Below are 23,651 nucleotides of genomic sequence, written 5' to 3' on the forward strand. Positions count from 1 at the left end.
GATCTTAACCAATGAAGCCGAGTGCTTAGAATACCAAAAAGTACAAACAATAGTAGCCAGTTAAAAAAATCCATGTTTATCAACAAGTCAAGCTGAAAACCTGGCACAATTCAAGGTTGTGGCAGTTGTTCTGCAGAGTTTCCCATACTCGTACACAAGATAGTACACTGTTTCTGCACAGTTGCCCACATGCACATATTTCTATTTGCTCTTGCATACACAAGAACTTGTAGAGACCTTCCATACGCTGCAGATTGAACTTTGCAGGTGCTACTTAACCTGACTCAATTTTAAACTTTCAAGTAGCTATTGTTTTCATCACATCCACTATAAAAGACAATCAACAACACTTGATCTCAGTTTAGCTTAAAGTTTACATGTCGGCATTGTCTCAAAAATCATTTCTACCCTTACAATCCAAAATGTCATATTTGCATTCATTGTATTGTGACATGAACAGCTTACTGTGAGCTTCTTTTTCATCATTGAGATTTTGCTTGAGCATCTTGGGCGATTAAATTTAAACAACTTGCAATCAAATTCATATAACACAAAATACGATCCAAAACCGGATAAAATTTATATAAATATTCTTTCCTGTTGTTACAGGGCTTTGGTAAAAAGGGTCAAGATTGTTTACCCTTTTTACCAAAATCTCTGAATATATTTTTGAGAAACAACCCCTTTTTCCAAAATCTATGTCCCAGATGTGTGTCAATATATTACCCTTTCTCAGAGATTTTTGAAACTCACATGGTGTATAGGGTCATATGGAAGTGAACCCGCCGGGAGAAAGAACAAAGCGATAAGTTATAGGCTAAGATATCATAACGAATTGTGAATGTGACTTTCGCGCCATTTTGTCACAAACCTAAAGGGAGGCAGACTAAAAATGGTTTGCAAGCTCTGTCTTGCCACAAGCTGTGTCAATTCCCTAGTTTTTGAAATCTGATCCTCAGTGTAGCGAAGTCATCGTAAAACGCGTTGAACAGTGAACACTGACGATGCAGAGAACATTGGGATATTTTTGGAGGAAAAGCTCCGTACAATTTTTAACATCTCCATTTTACAGTGCGAAGAATGCCTTGAAGAAATCTAACGTACTTCGTCCCCAGTTTTCTGCAGTGCCGCATTTACAATACTCATCGTAAGTTGATGTATCTATTTGATGAAAATCTTTGAACTGTTGATTGGAATCATTGCATGATAAGGTTCTTTTTAAAGCTGCAGCTGGTTACAAGTTAAATCAAATAGTGACGAGACAGGTATGTAGGGTGTTGTGCGCGCGGATATATTAGGACTGAAAGAGTTAGAAACGGTAAATAAACACACATCATCCTGTTTACCGTCATAATTATTATCCTCATTGTGATTATCACTATTGTTATTACTGAATTCACTTTTTTTGATATATTACTTTTACTATAATTATTATAATTATCATCAATCTCCATTTTCATCGATAACACACTGGTCTACATTCTACATACATCAACATCTCCTTTCATACCTTCATTTCATACCATGCACCCACAGTTTTACCAAAAGAAATGATGAAATTTTTGTAAAACAGTCTGGGTACACAAACGCATTGTAATTTTGTAATTTAATTAATTGTAATCTAGGGCTAAACAATCTAGGGACCAAAACAGGGCAGACACTTGGTTAAATATTGGGGGGGGGGGGGGGGATGGCAAGCTTATTGTTTTGATAAGATGACAATGTCACATTTCCCCATTGTTTTAGAACAAAAGATGATTGTCCTCCAATATATTTTGGGGGCAGCTGCCCCCCCCCTAATCCCCAGGTATTCGTGATTACTCTCATGAAACTCATCTGTTTGTAGGAAATGTTCCTTAACTTTTACTTCATTTGTAAACTTTTGGTTTTTTTAACTTAGATAATTTATTTGTATTGGATTACTCTTCTTGCTTCTTGCAAGTAACAAATGAACATTGTTTTATAAAATTTCACCCAGCTATATTTAGCTATGATGTGCATGTGCATAACTTTCTATAATGAAGAAATGATAGCAAGTTAGAGGAATGCTTATGGAGTAGAAGACAGGATAAAAACTTTTCTTTTTGTGGATCATCCAGGAAAAAATATCTTCACTTAGACACAAACAAAAGTTTGCAAAAAGCACTTCTGCAAATGGTATCCTTGAAATCTATAACAAATTGCATATATTTTTTACTTGCAATGCATATATTTATATAATTTATATGAACATTTTTTGCAGAAGAGCTGAAAGCAAATCCCTCTAAACAATATTTTTGGGATACAAAAATTGAAAATTCTGAATTATTTGACAAGCATTGAAAAAATAAAAAAAATATGCACAATTTATCAGTAGATACTTTTGTCATTATGAAAGGTCCTAACAGAAAAAGAAGAGCATCAGTATAAAATCTATATTTGACTCTGCTACTGGTTGGGAGGTCCTCTAGAAAGAGGAAGCGCTTATTTTGTATTTAGCTATGTTTTTTGGAAAGGGAAATGTGCCATCATTTCAGATTCAAAGATGTCAGCCTATACCATTTCAGTTTGCACAAGGTTTATGCTGGACTGCTTTCATGCTGTTAATGCTACTGGAATACTTTTGCTGGCATTGCAAGTAAAATGTGTAAATATTCTGCTGCTTTATTGACAAAATCAACAAACAATTATTAACGGTGGGAATATTGTTAATGTTGTTATACATACATGTATTTCTTGAGTAACAAAGCTGATTACATTTATGACTAACAACCAGGCACATTTATTAAAAGTTTTTTGAAATATGAGGAATTTTAGTGCAGAAATTACTTTGGATAACTAGCTGCATAGTTAAACTCATAGTAATACTAAAAACCCATGCATACCTTTTATGAACTGTAAACAGCTTTAGGTGCTTTTTGACTAGCTCTATACAAAGGGCAATGTAACTTCAGAAGACTTTCTATTCAAAGATTAGTCTGAAAAAATTCCTGATTAGGTTACCCTGAAGCTCACATGTCTGAAAGAATTGTATGATAGCTATGCAAAGTTTGGTACCATGCAACACCAGTATAATGTAATCATTTTTTAAATGACTTGAAAAGTGTTATATTATTTCAGATCAAATATTGAAATACCACATCACCACTATGAACATGAGGAAGTTCTTACTCATAGCTACTGCCAAGGAGCTACATCAAAGCCCTTAATAGGTGAGACAATTGGTCAGAGGCTTGATAAAGTGACAGAGTTGTATCCAGATAGGGAATTTCTTGTCTGTGCTGATGATAACAAAAGAGCTACATATGCAGACTTTAGAGAAGAGGTTTGTGTCAACTACTTTTTTATTTTAATATAACTAGAAGCTGATGAATAGGTAATTTGCTATATTCTTAAATTTTGCATTGAAAGTAATGATAAACAATAGGCTTGAACAATGCAGATATTGGGTCCAATTTAAGTAGAAATTTTCAAAATTTATTATCATCTGCATCCAATTTTGGGCTGCAAGTGGTATACAGGGCTTCTTCAGAATAATTTTTACATTTTGTTCTGCTCTCTACATGTATTGTATTGACTTTTTTAAATTTACATTGTTCTTGTTATCTTTTCTATACCCTGGTTTCATATTTGTGCTGTTTTTCTGTGTTACTTATGAATAGATACAAATGATTACATATAAATAATTACAGATACAATTCGTCTTTATAATACATATATGTCATATTTACATGTACAAATGACACTCCTTCCATGATCATATTGTCATTTCTTTGCTCTCTGTACTTCTGTTATTGCTATCAATTGGTCTTGATTTAGATTTTCTTTTGAAAAGTTTTTCAAGGTAGCTTTTAACAAAATAAAGTACTGGATTCATAATGGCATTTACTTGAATACCTAAAATTCCAAAGCCTGTTTTCTGTTGTTTAAAAGTCTGATAAATTTTCGGCCCAATACTCAAACAAAAAGAGACCACAATCAGCACTGTTGTGACACTTAAAGTGATTTCCTTTGACTGTGTCAAGAAACAGGTATTAGACACTCCTTTCATTGATCTCTTCTGTCTGTATATGATACGTATAATTTCAATATTTGAAAATATGAAAACTAATCCAATAGTGATTGTCATGGATATGAATATAATGTTGAGGACTGGTGGTATCACAAATGGTTTTGCCTTTCCCTGTGTGAAATAGTTTGCTGTGAAAAGAGTCATTAGTTGCAGTCCAACTATGCACCAAATTAACACAGAAAGCATACTTGTTTTAAATGGCGTCACTTTGTTCCGATGCTGGATGGGGTATTTTACAGCCACAAGTCTGTCTAAAGAGATGCTTAGAACAAACAGTGTCATTACCTGTACTGTTCCAAAAAAGATGAATGATAATACTGTTATTTCCAAAATGGCAATTTCTCTGGTCTGCTGCAACAATATTGATGTAAGAAAGATCCCTGTTACTGATACAAAGATGTCAGCAACTAGCATGTTTAACAAAAGGATATCAAATGAATTTCTTTTCTTCCAGTTCTTTCCCATGATAACGATGCATGCAGTATTAAGAATAACTGCAACAGCAGCTAGTACTTCGTAAGATATAAGTGTTCCATTGGAAGGTCTAGTGATTCCTGAAAGTTGCTCATTGGTCGAACTCATTTTTGCTTGCAAATCGTGAAATTTCAGCTACTGATGTTTTCCTCGTTCATTTGTTATTGCTCTGCCTGTCACTTTAACAATTTCATGTTGCTGTAAATAACATTTTGCACTCGCTCTCCTTCGTGTTGCTTATTGACATCTTTTGCATTCCTTATTAACAAAGATGTCTCTCAAATTGTTCTACCTTTATCGTCAAAATCAACTCAAGTTCCAGTCATGCAAGAATTTAATTTTTTATGAGAATTTCAAGGTACTGGATGCATCACTTTATTCTAACGAAATTTCTATAATTCCTTTATTATAAATTCGACTTTTCCGTAACCCAGTTTCAATGAACATAACCATAGTTACATTGTTACAGCCATAAACGTTTTCCTTTCATTCCCAGATCTTCTTTTGGCTTTCCTTAAAGTTGCTGATACCTGTTCTCGTGCGACTTCGATGTTGTCTAATGCTCTTGAGGTTCTTCCTTCTTTGGCTCCCTTCAAAAACCACTACTACAGATGCATGCGTGCAGCTGCTCTAACTATCGGTTTCCAATTCCCCGTTATGCAATCTACGGCTGGCTTAAGCAACCCCTGCAATACATTGGTTTGGTAGGATTCTCGGGGCTACAGTATTTAGTCAAACAATCCTTTAAACTGCAGACTTATGACGGACAAAAGTTTGCCTGTTTAAGTAAATAGAAATCTTTTCTAAGAATTACACGGCTCTAAAGGATTTATCAGTTTGATAGACGGGAATTAAGTTTGTTGTTTTTTAGGCAGATTTGTTTGTGTTCGGCGCGAGTTTGTTCAATTTTGTACAGGTGTTTCCACTGACAGGGCAAGGTCTTCAGCTTTGCGCGCATCTTGTCTTTTTTATCTAGCAGCACCCGCATTTTCTTTGGTAGGATAAACCCTAATACAATTGGATCATTAATTTAGAGAAGTTTTAATTAAGCTGCTGCTGAGCCAAAGAGAGCAAAAAGGGCATGTTGTTCTTCCAAGCTGCATTCAGTTTAGCAGCTCAAGCATGTGCATAAAACTTTGTTAATACGAAAGGCTAAACCGTTGCCATAAACCGTGGCTCTATAGCATTAAAAGCATGATCAGCAAGTAAAGAAAATTCATTGGACGTATAAAGTGTCCAAACTGTACTTTTGAAATGCTTAGATCGCCCCTTTTTTAAGTATACTTGATACAGTAGAACCACAATATAGCGGCTTTCTGTGAGATACCTAATATATGGCCTGTTTCAAGGAAGTATCGATTATGCAAAACTGCAAGTATTTGACTCTAAAGAAGTTATATCACCCTGGTAGCATTCACTATAAGGGGCTTTTTCGACGAAAATAACGCAGGCTCTTTTAAACAAAGCATAAATCTATGCGAGTACAAATGTACACGAATGACAAATAGGCCTGGCGTGGAAGCTTAACAAGAAGAGAATAAACTTCGCTTTTATTAACCCGAATCTTTTGAAAAATTATGCATGCCTGTACAGAATTAATTTTATATAGTGTTGTAAAGTATCTATCAATTGATTTTTGATAATATTCTCCCAATTTGAAAATGGCAATCCAGAGAAGATACTTTAGCTGATTGCCTTACACCTTTTCCTATACCCCTTTTCATCATATCCCATACACACCTAAGCAGACCAGACTTCCCTGTAAATACAGTTAGAAGGAGAAGTAAGAGTCTTAGAAGGAATGTGTTTTTATCTTGAATATATCTTTTCCTTAAGACGTTTAGCTAGACCTGAAAGATTTTGTGGTTTCCAATCGTACGTTTTTTCACACTTTCCTCATCAGAAAATGATATGACGACTTTTGTATGTTTCAGGTTGATAAACTGGCTGCTGGTTTTCTGGCAATGGGGATAAAAAGGGGTGACAGGGTTGGTATGTGGGGACCAAACTGCCTGGAGTGGGTGCTGATGCAATATGCCATGGCCAGAGCTGGAATTATCATGGTGAGTGTGTGCCTTTCAGTACGCGATGTATACTCTACTTGTTCTTTCAAAAGAAAAGAGAGAAAGGAAGCATCGTTTGGCGTTAGATTGCTTAGCCAGGAGTCAAGTTTATTATTGTTGATTGATACTTGAGTTTACCCTAAACCGCTTTTCGCTGATGTACTGTAAACTGTTAGGCTTGAAGCATGCTCTCAAATCCCTTTTCTCAAGATAAAGTTTGCAGATTTTTGTTAGGCCTAATTGCAGACGATTTAATATTTCTTTATCTGAGGATAAAGTCAAAATATTTGTGTATACCAACGATATGTGTCTATTTTTGGCATGCTACAAAAATTGTTGTTAATTTTATCGTTGATTAAGTTCTTAGAAAGTTGTAATATGTTTTTAGGGTGAAGGACCCCAAAGAAAGGTTTTTTTAGGTTATAGAATATAGGCCATATACTTTGGGGACGCTAATGATACAACAAAACTTTTACAGTAGGCTGGTGAAGTTGGCATTTAACTGAAAACTTTAAAACTTCACGAATGTTATTCAGTCACGCTCTAATCACACTGTTTTGATAACTCGGTGAATTCTATGTCGATTTCAGGTCAACATCAACCCTGCCTATCGGTCAAGTGAGCTAGAGTACGCTTTGAATAAGGTTTGTTCTTTCATTCTCTTTTCATTACGAGTGTACTTGCTTTTTCAATATTATCAAATAATGTACAATTTAAAAGAGACACCTTTTGATGTAAGCTACAAGAAAATGCTAAGGTCACAATAGATATAAACTTTGTTCCTCTAATGCGAATTTTGGTGGAGATACGATATTCGCTTAGGCCTTGATTAACCTTTTTCGTTACTTTCTGCAATAAATCTCTTTTATTGATGTCAAATATTATTTTCTGTACTGATAGGTAGGCTGCAAGGCGTTGGTTATGTTGCCCAGGTTAAAAACCTCAAACTTTTACGATATTCTTAAAGAGGTTGCCCCAGATTTGGAGGATTCAAGTCCAGAAGGGCTACAACTAGAGCGGTAAAACACTTTTATGCTTTTACTTGAGAATAGACATCCATGAAAGTTTTTCATCTCGGTTTGGATCTCATCCTAGTTTGAGCTTTTTCCCGATCCCTAGAAAGGTATTTGTTTATGACCAATCGTTGACTTGAAAAATCACACGAGTTATTAAAACCACGGCGAGTTAAATTTGTTTCCACATTCCATTTTAAATGTGAAATCTCGCCTCGTGATGAATTCTGCATGTAAACTGCTAGTTTTCTCAACCTCATACAAGTTACTGAGAGATACAGGGGCAAAGTTCTCTTGGACTTTCGGAATTGTTGAAGCTCGCTCAAGATTGAAATATTTTTATAAATGAGTAATAAATTACGAACCAGAAAATCCCAACCGTGCTTCGAACTCAATACGGGTTGGTTTTTTCATGTAAGGAACTCTTAGCTTGTTGTTAGCGCTTTTTTAGTTATACAGACTGTAGGTTATGCTATTTAGTGTATAGAACTCGACAGTTCTAGCTTGCAGCTCCGAGTTTTACTCTTATAACCAGGCAACCGTTGAAACTACTCTCTCTATGGTAGAAACTACTCTGTTGAAACTACTCCGTTGAAACTACTCTCTCAAATCTAGCATCTGCTTCTTTGCCCATTGTACCCTTTCAACCTGCAATTTGTATATGCACTTTTAAAACAAAAACAAAGAAAAGCCTGAATCTGGAAAAAATAGGTTATTCTGTGGGTGGATTTACTGTTGATATTCACTGTTGATAGGCGTGAGATTTTATGCAAATCTACTAAGCTGAGGTCATATAATCACTACCTAGAACACGTGCCAACCGTTATTCTTTGTTTCATTTTATAAATTTGGCTTTTCAAAACTTATTCCTATGATTTACGAAACAGAAGTCCGGTACTAAAACGTTTCAAAAAATATTCCACTTTCTGTATATTAAACAACTTCATATGCGGATATTTAGTGTATTTTTCCATTCCCTAACGAAATTGTCCATACAGTTGAACAAATAATTTTTGGTTAGCAGTATTGGTAGGGTTTTCATTCGACAAAATTCATGCTTCTGATAATTATAGTATCATTACCTTTTATTTTAATTTTAATTTAAATGCTATAGATTTTGATAATTTTGTTTTATGTTTCATGTTTTTTTCTGAAATATTGTATGTAATATGAATTTTATTTTCTCCATTAAGATTTCCTGACCTAAAGCATGTTATCCTAAGCGAAGGTGAAGCAATGAAGTATGTATACTTTTTCATTTTGATTAATGTTTTAAGAATCTTTAAAACCAAGAGGAACATTGCTTAGTTTACGTACCATTTACCCGCTCTCTTGTTGTTGTTTCTTCAATTGATTACTAAAAAATTGTCAACGTAACCTATCAGTCTCGAGATACTGTAATTTTAAAGAGCTTAAATTTTGGAAAATGTTTTTACGATTGTTTTTACGTATTTTTTTCCTCAGATTTTCACTATGTCAGTCCTTTAAATTCATAATTTTTTATGTGGATTAGTTCAACCACCGTAAGTAATTTAAAATATTTGTTGTCAAAAAAACTGAAGAATTTCACGTATTTCAAGAAATAAAGTAGTTTGGTAATTGATACTGCACGATTTCTGTCAAGTTTTTATGAACTAAAGTTTTCACAAGTCACATAAGACGCAATTTTGTATCTTGAAATGATTTAACAAACATTTATTCTACTTAGAGGCACAATGACGCTGGAAAGTGTTTTGAACTTCGGAGGTATAGGGGAGCGGCAACAAATTCACGATTTGCAGAATGTTCTTCAATTTGATGACCCTGTTAATATTCAGTTTACTTCGGTAGGTATTTGTCTATCTGTCAATTCAAAAATCCAGAATTTATCAAGTTTGATTACGATGGCCACTTTTAATTTGAAATTAATTTCATACAATAGATTGCACTTCTCTTGCACCTTTTTTGTTGGTTTCGTTAGACGATTGTTAGTGTTGTTGATGTAGCCTTGAAATCAAATTGAATATCATTTACATTTAACACTTCTTAATTTGAATTCCACGTTATACGCTAGGATAGCAACTATTTATTTACATATAAGCCAAGAATTGGTGCTTCTTGCTATCTCAGATTTAATCTTTTGGATTCATGCATGCTTCCTTAGTTATATTCTGCCTTATCTAGTAAGCTAGTTAAAAATTTTACTTTTTGCAAACCAATGTAAACAATTTTTTTTAATAAGCAAAAGCTTCCTGGATGTTTTTCCTCTTTTTGAAGAATATTTTCTTAGCATCCTGTCTGGTTTCTGATATATGAAACATAGCATGCGAATTTAATGACATTCTTGTCTTTTTTATATCAGCAAACTAGTGCCCCTCTAACAAATATCAGAAAATAAAATTAAAATTGTATTATTTATGAGATTATTACAAGACAGAAAAAATAATATTGTCAATAGCATATATTGGCTATTACTATTTTTGTGATCGATAAAGGGTACAACCGGAAATCCAAAAGGAGCCACATTAACGCATCATCAGCTGTTGAACAATGCTTATTTTACTGGACTCAATTTAGACTACAACCAGGTATTTACCACTATCTTTGTCTCTTTCTACCTGCACCAGTTATCCAATTTATGATCTAGCCAAGCCAAATGTTACCAAACATTTTAAATGTAGAAAACCTTTATGGAACCTTGAAGGAACAATGCAAACCATTTTCGTAGTCTTAAACCCTTTTGTATATTTTTAGCAAGTGAAAGCGGCCCTTTGTCAAAAAGTATGAGGGAAATTTACCGCCAAACTTATTTCTTTATAATTTTATATAAGTTCTAACATTTTGACTCACAACTTCACTTTCAAACCAAACGACCTTTGATGTACTTCTGAAATTTTGAAGTACCCATAAAATTTTGGTGTAATGGCTTTGATAAAATTTCAATGTGTTTCCAACAAGTTTACGTACTTGTCTAATATTTGTGTTATCGTTAACTTTTTATGTAACGTCCAAAGTTTTTATCTCACCTACTTTTTCGTGCAAAGTTTATAGTCAAATTTCTGTGTCTGCCTCGCTGTGTAATTTAAGCACATGTGAATACCTCAAAACTAACTCCTATGACGTCATAAACAGCCAAACACAAAAATCTGCATCCCTGTACCACTCTACCACTGTTTTGCTATGGTCCTTGGAAGGTGAGTAAATTATCTTCAATTCCGAAAATAAAATAATTAAAAAATGATTATTTCTTGCTTTAAGTTTATTTTTATTAGGTTTTTTTGTTATTTTAAGAAACGAACAGGAGAATTTCGAATTTATTTTAATAGTTTTCATATATCTTTAATGCTGTCAAGATCTTTTGGCAAGGTTTAGCATTGAAAATATTATTCGGACGTCACACCGTATGCCAGGAAAAAATTTCAGTTAGCTTAATTTCACTTATTTATTTCTTATTTTTTACGATAGAATTCGACGATGATCGAATTCTGAGGTTCCTGCCTACAAAGCCTTTTAAAAATTATTCCCAACGATACTTGAAAAACAGTTCGGTGAAGCTCAGGCGATAGGGTTGTCAGAAAGTCCATTACAACACATATATCCTGACACCTCTAATTCTATACTTGGACATGTTGTATTTATCGTAATTATTGAACAATCATTTTTACGAAATGAGTACTAGAAAATAAGTACGATTCAACAAGATGATGGACCCTTTATTTTGAGATGCCTCCACACATGGCAATCTGTTTTACCAAACTAACACAGGTTCGCAGCTTTGTTGAGCAATCCATTAATATCGCGAGCTTACGAGATAGAATTGATGCTAGTACCACGTTTATTGCTTTTAAACATATGCAAATAAATCTATTTTTGGCTAAAAATGTTAATAAAAATGTGTTTTTCTTAAAGTTTGGCTTCGATGTGTTTTGGTGCTACTGCTGTTTACCCGTGTCGTGGCTTTGACCCTCATCTAACTCTAAAAGCGATACACCAAGAGAGGTATTTCTTACAGAGATCCATTTTTTGAAGGATAAGTCTTTCAAAGGTCAATTTGTCCAAGATTAGTTGTGCAATATGCATTTTTGTATCCAAGGTTATCCCGTGACCTGAACAAAAATCTGCTTTGTTCATAGCATTTTGCATGAATGGAAGAAGTACAAATGAATCTTTAAAATCGAATCTTCAGTAGAAAAATACCTCTTTAGCCTGGTACCGTATTGTTGTTTTTCAGAAATAAGTTGCTGACCCCCCCCCCCCCATGCCGATTATATTGCATTGTCTTTGCTAGCTATTACCAAATTTTACTGAAAAGACCCTCTGTTTTTTTAACGTGCTATATGCTCAAATTATTTCCATTAATATCATTGTGAATATAATCTTGTCTTACCTTTAAGGTGTACGTCGGTTTATGGGACGCCTACAATGTTTATTGACATGTTAAGCAGCCCTGAAATGAAAAATGTTGATTTCAGTTCTATGAGAACGGGTAAGGGCTGTTAGGATTTAGAACTAACTAAATGGTTCTTAAGACGATGATGGAAATCAAGAAATCTATTTTTTTTATGTGGTATATCATGTCGAGATACTAAGACGAAGTCCAGGTTTACTTATTTGTTCTTTGTAGAGATATTTCTTGTTGTTTTAATCAAAATATTGCATTCTTGTTATTTAGAGCTACAATTTTTTTATTTTTTTCTATCTTGTAATTTTCATATAACACTTTTTGCTTTTTCTATAGGCGTGATGGCAGGGTCCCCGTGTCCAATCGAGGTAATGAAGCAGATTATAGACAGGATGAATTGCCGGGAAATGACAGTGAGTCTATTTCATACACATCATTTCCCTCTCCAATCTTCCCCAACCATATTAAAATATATACTTCCTCCAATATGTAAAGGAAGGCTGGCTGGTAGGTCTCTTGGATACATTTGGTGTTCAATAATGTTTAAGGTATTTTTATCATAGCCTTTAAATTTAGTAAAAACTGCTCATTTTACCATATTTCTTTCATCAAAAGATGCTATCTTTTATAATCTGCCTACGAAAATAAGTTCCAAGCAACCCTCGTTTACAAGTCTCCCTCGTTTACAAGTCGCCCTCGTTTACAAGTCGCCCTCGTTTACACGTTGCCCTTCGTTCACCAGTGGCTCTCGTTTTCAACATACCTTTACAAGTCGTCCTTGTTTATAATGCACACAGTAATCAACAACAAAATTTTGTTCCTATCTTAGATTGCGTATGGCCTAACAGAGACTAGTCCGGTGACGAATGCAACAACTCGTGATGATCCTATTGATCTGAGAGTATCAACTGTAGGAAGGCCATTTCCTTGTGTAGAGGTACTTGCAGACGTGTCATTGTTTGAGAATACACTGAACATGTTCAAGTACTATATTTAAGGAAAGTGATAAATGCAAAATTGCATACTTATTTTCATGCTTAATGAGTCGTAAGTTACCATTAATCCTTTGTGCGCCGCAAAAGAAGCAAGACAGACAGAGCAACTTCATTAAAATCAAAAGGATATTCTTAGGTTGATTCTGATGGAGAATCGTTAACAGGAATGTTTTTTGCTTTTTATATCAATATTAAATATCAATGTTTTCGAGTCCGCAAAATGAGGTTCTGCTGAAGTGTTATACACGGCCTGGGGAATGTTGGCTGAAACTAAATTGCTTTGTGGGATTTTATGAGATTGCAAAGATTTTGATTCCGTAGTTTGCGCCTATATAGTTCTTATCTGGATTAAAATACCTATCAGGAATAATTTTATAGATATCTAATCCTTTTTTAGGTTAAAGTCGTCAACGAGTCTGATCAAATTGTCCCAGTAAACACTCCAGGGGAGTTGTGCTTTCGAGGCTACCTGGTAATGCAGGGATATTGGAATGATCCTAAAAAAACCAGAGAAGCTATTGACGACAAAGGATGGTTTCACTCCGGGTAACGTGAAAAACATCCAACATCTGTTACTTGCCGCATTTGATGATTGTGTTTTGTTACAGATTGCTTTCGTTTTCGTCACTTTCTTCAGGGCTTCTTCATTAGAGCACTTTATTTGGACGCCATGAGCATATCATTTTTTATAGTTTTCACTTTCAAATAGTTTATGTTGTCTTATAATGGATTCGGATTTTTCCTCAACTTCTTTAATCGGATATTCAACAGGAATATCAAAATAAGCATGTAATTTTAAGACGTCCAACGTAAACGAGTATGGACGTTTTAAAACTTACAGCAAAGATATAAGTCAGAAACATAACCGACATTGGATAAGCAAAATAGGTTTTTCAAGTGAAAGATGTTTTAATTCTTGAAACTCATTTAAAAATTTTTTCGAGAAATTTGTATGCTTTTTCAATACAATTTCTGAAATGAAATGCAGTATAGACAGTCCATAGATTTTCTTGATGATAACATTAATCCTGAAACTCGGATTTGCAACTTAGAACCGTCCTGCTTTCATACCAAATCGAAAATAGCACACAATGTTTAAAGACCAATCAATCGACTAATAATGACATTATTATTACTATTTCAGTAGTATTTCATCAAGTGAGGGAAAGGCAGCTATATCAGGGAATTTTTTATTAATTTTTCTTGTTTTAGCGATCTAGCTGTTATGGATGAAAACAAATATTGCAAAATAATTGGTAGAATAAAGGTAAATTGAAGACTCGTGCATTTTCTTATCCAAATCACCTTACTTTTTGCTTTTCTTTCTTTCATATTTGGTTAATATTATCTAAAATTTTGTATTATCAATAAAATTGAAAATAAATTCTTTAGAGAAGCCAGGATAAAGTTTTCCTAGAACCGAAGTATTTTCCGAGCTTCTAGCATCTAGCATCTAGCATTTATCATCAAAGTATACAGCTCAAGGGGTAGCAATAGGGCCTGGGCAACAATATTCTAGAGGGTTCCCAAACGAAAACGTTTGCAGATCGTTCTGAGTTTTAAAATGTGCACATGTTGCCTCCTAACCCTCTCTCTAATGATTGTGTATGTTTGTGCATTACCTATGTACCTTATTTTAAATATAGGCATTTCTATATGTTGTTAAACAATTTGCCCACCCCTCCCCCCCCCCCTATGTCAAAGTCCTAACTACCCCCATTGAAACAGTGTTCAATGTCATTAATAGCGATTGTATATTCTTTCAAGGATATGATTATCCGTGGTGGAGAAAACATCTATCCTACAGAGATAGAGCAGTTTTTGTACAAACATCCGAAAGTTCAAGATATCCAGGTAACGAACATATAGTGGTCCTATTTTTAGGGTATTCTAGTATAAAATATATCTTTTAAATCAGTATGATACGCAAGTATCAAAAATCAAAATGTTCAAATTCACTCACTAGAACTTGTATCATCCATAAATCGCTACTTCAGCGATTGCAAATAAAACTGTACTATATTTTCTTACTTTAATACAATATTTAATCATACATGAACACAATGCCTAGAGTTTTATCAATCGAAAGAAGGAAGTTATACTTTAGCCTGAATAGTTTATAGCTAAAAGGTTTTTAGCTAAATTGGTTTCTCTGCTTATTAATGTTCTTTAATTCTTTGCTTATTTATTTATGTTCTCGAAGTATTAATATCGGATAATAATTAGGGGTAAGCAGAAGTTTACATCTAGTTGCGGATCGAGAGTAGCGTGAGAGGAATAATGGCGTGGTGGACAAGAAACCTATCAAACGCACCTTCTGCTTACCCTTCTCTCCAGGCATTATCCGACATTTATACTCTGATAAGTTTCTGATGAAAAGTATTTAAGTGTTTCCCCTTTTCTGTGCTATCTTCATGTTTTTTGTTACCGAAGTTTATTTATTCGTTTAATTTCTGATACATTTATCTTTAAAAAATCATTAATGATATAGTGTCAGTAACACTGATTTGTAACTCGCTTATTTTTATAATGAAATCATATGTGGGCTGTAAGATTGCCTTGCAAGAAACTGATTAAATTATCAATGTAATTAATCTTTAATCTATTTGTGCTGTTCTCCCAATGCTTTAATTCTGCTTCGCTTTCAGTAGCACAATTACTTTTCATCCATTCAATTTGTAACTGAATAAAGGTGCATTCTCTAGGTTATTGGTGTACCTGATGAAAGAATGGGTGAAGAAGTCTGTGCCTGGATAAAGTGAGAGAATTAATCATACTTTTTGACGTACTAGCTTAACTTTGCACCTTGCTGAACACGACCTGACACGTCTTATGCTGAACACGACCTGACACGTCCTATGCTGAACACGACCTGACACGTCCTATGCTGAACACGACCTGACAATTGCATAATGTCGAAATTTCTTTCCAAGAAATGTATTTTTCAAAAATTTATTCAATAAGATATTTCCTTGCTTGCATTATAGTTTGGTACAATCGACTTAACCAATATTTGTTCATTAGGTTACGGCAAAATGAGACAGCAACTGCAGAAGAGATTAAAGATTTTTGTAGAGGCAAGGTCAGTCTTGAAGGATTGTTTATTATTGATGTTTTGCAGAGAAAACGTTTAGGTCGTTTTTCATTAAAGAACCTAGGAATCAAAGCTAATAAAATCAGTTAAGGAAACTTATGTCCCCGTGAAGAAAAGCCACAATTTATTTGTAATATATCTAGGAATAAAAATTGCTCACGATGATATTGCTCACAGAAAATTGCTCAAAAATTGCACATTGAAAAGTTCGCTCAGTTTTTTTAGAGAGATATAGATGCTCTTTTTGTTGGTATATTATCAAAACTTTGGCTTGCAATATCTTCTTCGTTCTGACTCAATTTACATTTGTGATGTTTGCTTGATCAGTGTGCTATATAACATTTAATAATTTTCCTATTCTTGCTTTTTTAGATCTCTCATTTTAAAATACCAAAATTCATTAAGTTCGTGGATGGATTCCCATTGACCATAACAGGAAAGGTAAGACCATATAATATTGAATCGACTGATACTACAGTGGCTTGAGTCATCTGTTAATCGGCTATTGGCCAGTCGATGACCGTGAGAGTAGAATTACGCTTTTTGATTGGCCAATTCTGATTGATTGAAATTTCAAAGAGAACTGCAATGCTTCGGTTGCTCAGACTTTCGCTTAACAGTGTAAGGATTTTTAAAGATGGATGGACGGTATGCTATTTAAAGGAAAAGGTTTGATCTGCTATGTTTAAACATGATCTGCTATGTTTATTTTGGAAAATAATCAAATTACAGAAAATGCACAAAAGCATTAAATATTTAAAAGAAAGGGGTGTTGGCTTTGTTCGATTAAAATGTTCTGTGAATTTTTCGAGCTCATTGACCATCTTATCAGAAATATGGAATAAGAAATATTGTATTAGGATTTTTTAACAGATTACATGCACCTTAAGGCAAGTAGCAATATCAATCCATTCAACGTTTTCGTGCTCATATCGATCTGTTTTAATCTTAAAATATATCGATACCAATTATTGTAATAATATTCCCACGTATGATATTCGTGGTGATAATATTCTCACATATGATTTTTTTATCATGCCAGATCAAAAAGTTTGAGATGAGGAACCAAATGTGCGAAGAATTGTCTGGAAAGTGATGTCTCGAATCTTAGATGACTCAAATATGCAATTTACGTCATTTCGGTAACCGAAGTGTATTGTAAAGCATTTTATATCGTTCCAGAATATTTTATAAACTGTTTATGTTTGTGGTGATTTGAAATAGATTTGCGTCAGTGAGAATGCTTAAAAGATCTAACCTTTTCAAGCATATGAACGATAATATAAATGTAAACAGTGTCCGTCTTTGCATTGTATTGTTTTGAAAACTTTGTCACCTAGGAGGTAATTTGTCGTTAGAATCAAATTATTAAATTAGAATCAATTAAACCTAAGGCAAATAAAGAGCAACGCTATTGCATATCATTTTATAGAAATTCTATCATTACCAAAGAAAATCTACAACTTTCAAACTTGTCACTCCAATAACAGGAAAAAGGCATAGATAGATATTTGTCAAATAAATTTCTATTTTTCCCCAAATTCATTCTCAAATAGCTTTTTACTTTGTCATGCTGCAGTCAAATTGACTAGATACTAGGCCTCCTCTTATCACAGCTCACTCTTTTAACCATTCTGAGTTTGTAGGGGCAACAGAAAGTGATTAAAATCACTTCATTTATCTTGATCTGGATGTTCAATATTATCTAAAGTTCAGTTTGATTTCAGTTTGATGGCATAAATATTTTTACGTGAAAAGCTAGAGAATGCTCTAGATACTTTACTGTCAGATTGATATTTTCGTAATTATGTTTGTTTCTATGTAATTTCTAAGTATGATTAACCTTTAACTCACTGTAGCAAAAGTTGTTGTCTAGTTTGGGTGTATTGTAGCAAATCTTCCTTGTCGTAGCAAATATTGTAGAATCTCGCAAAGAGGACCCTTTAAATCTAAGATCATGCACTTCTTTATAACGCACCTTTAAAAGAGAACAAAGTGTTTATATACTGCTTGATTTTATTTGATCTATTTACTGAGGTATATTTCTATTATTTGTTTTTTATTTGCATCAATTCAGCAGACAACTCTCTCTATCATTGCAATATCATTTTTGATGTGTAATCATGGCCTACTGAAAATACTCAAGACAAAGAGGATGCAAATTTCTGTTCAGGGAATAAAATTATCTCAATCAATACAACAGCTTCTTGTTATACACATCGATGTGGACTCTGTCACTAAAGTTTTAGCACGAATCCTCCTCCAAAATTTTTTCTAAAAATCAATAATCAATGTTTTTCTGAGAATCGTCGAACTGTCTATTCTGAACGGTATGGAATTTTGTTAAATTTTATTCCTGGAGATGCATTTTTAGCCATTTTAGAAGGTTTAATTTCAAAAATGTTCTTCCGCGTCGGACCCAACCGGTGGGTTATCCTGTGTCACTAAACTTGATTCTTAGTCCTCCAAGGATCATTTCTTTGCGCCTTCTCTGCATTACAAATCTCTGCAATCCTCAATCTCCTCAGCGTCCTATTGGTAACCAATCCCTTTTTGACAGTTTCTTCCGTACACATTGCTACCAAGAGATCTGATCTTTTATTCCTGATTCCCCAAGTATACTCTGAATCTTCCTCGCTTTTCCTTTCTAGAGCTTGTAAACTTTGAAACGCTTTTGAACGCCCTTCTTGCACCCTAGATTCTTATAAACTGTCTTCTTTCAAAACCTAAATTAATAAACCTGATATCATCTTCCTCTTTTTCTCAGCCTTGGGTCATTGGTAAAAGGAGGGGCACAAAGATTGGTGAGTGCTTGGGGCATCAATGAACTTCGATCTGCTCCTGAATGCAAAATCTTTGTCGGCTAGCATTAATGGCCTGCTTGAAGACTTAACTTCTACAAGGTAGAGACTTCCATGTCTGCCATGCTGTAGTCTACCCTCTACCAGCAAACGATTTAACTGTATTTAAAACGGATGGTGCATACCGAAACATTGAATACAGTATCTCGCGAAGCCTGAAAGAATATGTCGGATCGGTATCCCCTTTTATTTTTTTCAAGTAGCCAACTCTACCTAAAACTTTTCAATACTGAAGCATGGAAATTTAGCAACTACGATAATAACAAAATATAACAAAATTGGCTTGTATCTACCTCCTCGTGATCGCAAAGATTCGACTCATTACAAACTGAGTGGCCTTTTTGTAAGTGTTACGTCCAACAGACTATCTTTCCCAGCGCGAAATCATTTATGATCAAAGCTAATTTGATCGGGGTGTTTATCAAGCTTTCAAGTAAGTATTTATACAAGATTAATAGCATTTAGTTGGCTTTTAGCAACATTCCAGAAAAGAACTCTTTAGAGATCTGGTAACTATAATACATTCTAAAAACTGCATTCCTGCTAAATTTCATGTCACTGATTTCATTTTCAACAAAGTTATAGAGATAATGAGTTTAGGAGTCAGGGAATAGTTAAGCATTTGGCTTGTCTAGCTAAGCATTTATCTAAATCAAGTTGCTTGCTATTGATTTTATTTTTAGCGAAGTTGTAGAGCTAAGCGTGTTAGAGGTCTGGGAATGAGTACAGGGTCTAAAAATAGCATTTGGGGGCATTTTGACGATTGGTGTGAATCTAAATCATATCACCGTGCTATGATTAGTATCTATACCAATGTTCGTGTCATTGATTTCATTTTCAACAAAGTTAAAGAGATGATCATTTCAAGAGTCTGGGAACAATGAATCATTCTAAAAATAGCTCTTATGGACATTTCTCAGACTGGGTTCCGATCCCATCATTTTCATGTCAAATAGTATGTTTGTGCAAATTTTCATGCTTTTATCACGATTTGCGCATTCATTCTGCTTACCTCCTACACTATTAACGATATAAGTTTTTGGCCTTTATCGATCTGTTTTGTTCTCATGACGAGGCATCTTTATTGCTAGGAATCACACAAACCAAGTTACCATAAAACTACACCATTTTGATATGAACTTAATGTAAAACACCTTTGAATCTACAATCACTGCCAAAATTACTTGGAACACCTAACACTTTGAGCTGTGCTTTTCTATTTTTCATTTGTTTTCTCGAATACTATCACTTCCGCCCCCCTTTCCCCCCAAAACAATGTTGAAAGTATAGAGAAATATCAAACAATCCACAAGAAAAAGCGTAGTCCATAACCCCTTTCTTTTTTCTATAGTAAATCAACAATGTTCCTAGGGGGAGAGGGGGATGGCTGAATTTGCCTTTGAAAACCTACAATCACTGCCAAAATTACTTGGAACACCTAACACTTTGGGCTGTGCTTTTCTATTTTTCATTTGTTTTCTTGAATACTACCACTTCCGCCCCCCTTTCCCCCCAAAACAATGTTGAAAGTATAGAAAAATATCAAACAATCCACAAGAAAAAGCGTACTCCATAACCCCTCTCTTTTTTCTAAAGTAAATCAACATTGTTCCTAGGGGGAGAGGGGGATGGCTGAATTTGCCTTTGAAAACCTACGTTAGTGTTCCAAGACTTTTGGCAGTGATTGTACGTTAGTGTTCCAAGACTTTTGGCAGTGATTGTAAATGCCCATAAGGACCTATGAAACAAGACAGACGAATGAAGAGGTTATTCTTCATGGGGACTTACTGTAATAGATTGTTTATATTGCTAGGGTAATAGTGTAACAATTTTTACCTTAGATTACCCCAACTGTATTTTCGAAAGCCATAGACTGCAAAATTAATTGCGGAATAATAAAACATGTTTCTGCTATTGTTTCAAAACGGTGAAAAAGTTGTTGGTGTTCTACAGTGCTCATTTCTCGGGCCTCTTCTTTTCTGGTCAATATCAGTGATCTTCCTTAGACACTTTGAGATTCAGTTACACTCATCAATTCTGATAATACGATTCTGTTCCTAAGTTGTAAGAATATAAAGAACCTGAATAAGGCTATCATCAATAATTACGTTAGGGATTTGGATTCGCGGTTAAATGATAACTATCATCAAATTATGTCTCAACATAGCAAAAACACAGGGAAGGTTTACTTGCACTAAAAATGAGTTTACTCCACTTGAAGGCAAAATGTTTGAAAAGAAGACAAAATGTCTTGGTTTTCAGGTTAACAATAGTCTCGATCGGAATGAGCAAATTTACACGTCTTTGTTAAGATGCCTAGAGTAACTATTCTTTTTACGCGAAAATATCTCTCCTGCCAAATTCCTTGAAAGCATTTTACGCCAGTGTCGTTGATCCTTTCACCTCTACGATTGCTGCACTGTGGCTTCAGAAGCTTTAAGAAAGAGCAGCTAGTGTCAAAACTGAAAGCAATTTGATGCACATAGCTTACAAAGGGGCACATCTCGTACGCCATTGGCAAAAATCCTTTTATTTTCTAGAATAAGACCTTGAAAATTCTTTAAGATCCTATTGCTTGGAAATTCATCGTACACTTTTTGGAAAGGGTTTTACACCTCTCGTAGCATATAGGCTGGAAAACAGTCAATGCAATGGTTAAGCACAAAAGCAGGGCATTAATAAAGTGTAGCATGGCAGATACACGACACGAACAGTAACATAGAGGTGCCAAATAAGCAACATGCAATTGCCAAAGTCATTTTTGTTTAACAGTTTAAATAAATCGCGTAAAAACAAAGCTTTAAATGCAACCACTTTGAATCGACTAAAATATTTAAGTCAAAAAGTTCTGCTTTGATTTAATTTTAGTTTCATATATCTCTCCAGTTATTCAATATGTTCTTTCGATTTGTAAACATTCGAGAAAATGTTGGGAATAAATATTGACACGTTATAGGAAATTAAAGAAAAATGGTGATAGTGTATCAAAACTAGCATTCTGGGTAGGGCAATGTGGTGTAGGGGTAAGGTAGGGTTTGGTATGGCATTGTGTTTGTTTTCTTCTAAACCTATTGTTGTTATCTATTGTTAATTGTTTCTTGTATTTTTATCATGGCTGAAGCACATTTCTAACACTTTAGTAAAGAACAATTGCTGAAAAGAATTAAAAAAATTATATATTTATATTTTCATGACTTGTTATGAAACAAAGGCAACATTTTTTCAATAAAATTATTTGTTGTCCTAGCTGGTTTAATAAAAAATGTATACCTAAGACTCTGTTTTAGCCCGTATTAGTTATAAATTTCAATTTTTGATAAGGCAACAAAAAAGGGGATTGGCAAAGATACCGCAACAGCTGAACTGAGGGATAATTTTGACATGAGGTGGAAAATCTTCGTGGTGTTCAACTGACCTATGCAAAATTTCACTGAAATGGGCCGTACCTGAAAGGATTTAACAGTATTTTTATATTTAACAATATCTAATGGATTTTCTATCGACAAGTATAATTTTTATGGAGAATTCAGGTTGTATCAAATTATACAAATGGCATTTTTCATGAATGGAGGACATTTAAGACACCAAGTCTTTCAAAGACAACGAGTTTTCTTTAACGTGGAGATTATTTGGGTGATAGGAATCTGCTGTTCCGCGCAATTTTTAGCTTACATTTTTAGTTTCTACGCAATAATCCGGACAGACCCGCTACTTTTGGCCGTAATTTGCCCGTTCCAGTCACTTTTTGCCAAAATTCGCATCATAAAATAGTTGATAAATGCTGCTGACTGGAAAATTCAAATGTGACTGGGTCATTTTTGCAGGACAATATGTTGAAAATTCCACAAATTAGCGAAACTTCATAAAAATTCTGTATTCTGTGTATTTTTTTTTATTAAAGAAAACCGCGTTCTTCAAGTTTGGAGAATTTCGACATTCTCTAAAGAAATTGCCAGAATTCGTTTTTTGTCATGCTGTGCAAACCCTAATGTCCCCAACTTTAATTTATAAAGTTAGTTAATAATTATTAGATATGATTTAATTTGAGACGGAGATGACATTGTATTACGGCCAGTTTGTGTTGAAAATTTGGCATTTCCTATTCCCCTCAATATTGAAACAAATATCTACAAGCATCTCATTTGGAACGTGAGCAAAGAGTATCACTTTTTTTCATTGGGTTTTGGATGACAAACAAATAATGACAATTCAGCTATATTTGTATTTGAGTAGGGTTTTCTGCGGATTGTAATCGAGAGAATGTAAATGGAGATTGGTGGTTCCAAACATTCTCCTACTCAGCCAGCAGCTTGAAGGTTTAACGAACAACCCCACTTATACTTGGAATTACTATACATGATCAAAGTTGATTAATCTATCTTCTATCTATGCTGATTAGCTGCGAAAATGGAAAATGATTTGAACTCACCGAGTAAAAGAATAGTTGCATCTTGCATCTTTGATTCACTTGTACTCTTTATTGGGACAGGCTCATCTGCACTGATGAACAAGGCGAAAGTTAACTTGGCTCTTGGTGGAATCTTTCAGTTTTTTCAAAACTTCGTGTTGCTCAACGGTCTATAAAAGACATTTGAAGATTTATCGAATTTTTTTGTCCTTAGAACAGGAATATAAGTGAATAAGGAACTGAATTGAATAAAAACATGCCTTTCCTATAATGACCTAACAATTTGCTTAAAGTCCCTTTAATATTTTGCC

At 34.3% G+C, this 23,651-nt stretch overlaps 1 protein-coding gene across 1 annotated transcript; it reads left to right on the forward strand.

Moving 5' to 3' along the window:
- The first annotated feature begins 881 nt into the window (after window positions 1–881).
- LOC135692187 (medium-chain acyl-CoA ligase ACSF2, mitochondrial) lies at window positions 882–18,090 on the forward strand. Its single transcript, XM_065210249.2, has 20 exons — window positions 882–1,147; window positions 3,100–3,304; window positions 6,460–6,588; window positions 7,179–7,232; window positions 7,489–7,607; window positions 8,795–8,842; window positions 9,310–9,427; window positions 10,076–10,168; window positions 10,713–10,774; window positions 11,490–11,579; window positions 11,975–12,066; window positions 12,319–12,395; window positions 12,812–12,919; window positions 13,375–13,523; window positions 14,190–14,244; window positions 14,745–14,831; window positions 15,683–15,735; window positions 16,002–16,059; window positions 16,444–16,512; window positions 17,114–18,090. The coding sequence occupies exons 1-20, from the start codon at window positions 1,005–1,007 to the stop codon at window positions 17,165–17,167; spliced, it is 1,863 nt and encodes a 620-aa protein (XP_065066321.2). The 5' UTR covers window positions 882–1,004; the 3' UTR covers window positions 17,168–18,090.
- The last annotated feature ends 5,561 nt before the right edge of the window (window positions 18,091–23,651 follow it).

The sequence above is a fragment of the Rhopilema esculentum genome, chromosome 13 (genome assembly GCF_057945365.1).
Source record: "Rhopilema esculentum isolate cy_ngs chromosome 13, ASM5794536v1, whole genome shotgun sequence".
Taxonomy (NCBI): Eukaryota; Metazoa; Cnidaria; class Scyphozoa; order Rhizostomeae; family Rhizostomatidae; genus Rhopilema; species Rhopilema esculentum.

Bases quoted from the DNA above. Each gene is read 5' to 3' on its own strand.
- LOC135692187 (XM_065210249.2), top strand. From the start codon at position 1,005: ATGCAGAGAACATTGGGATATTTTTGGAGGAAAAGCTCCGTACAATTT. The intron at 3,305-6,459 runs GTTTGTGTCAAC...TGTATGTTTCAG, and splicing joins ATGCAGACTTTAGAGAAGAG to GTTGATAAACTGGCTGCTGG. The intron at 14,832-15,682 runs GTAACGAACATA...TGCATTCTCTAG, and splicing joins CGAAAGTTCAAGATATCCAG to GTTATTGGTGTACCTGATGA.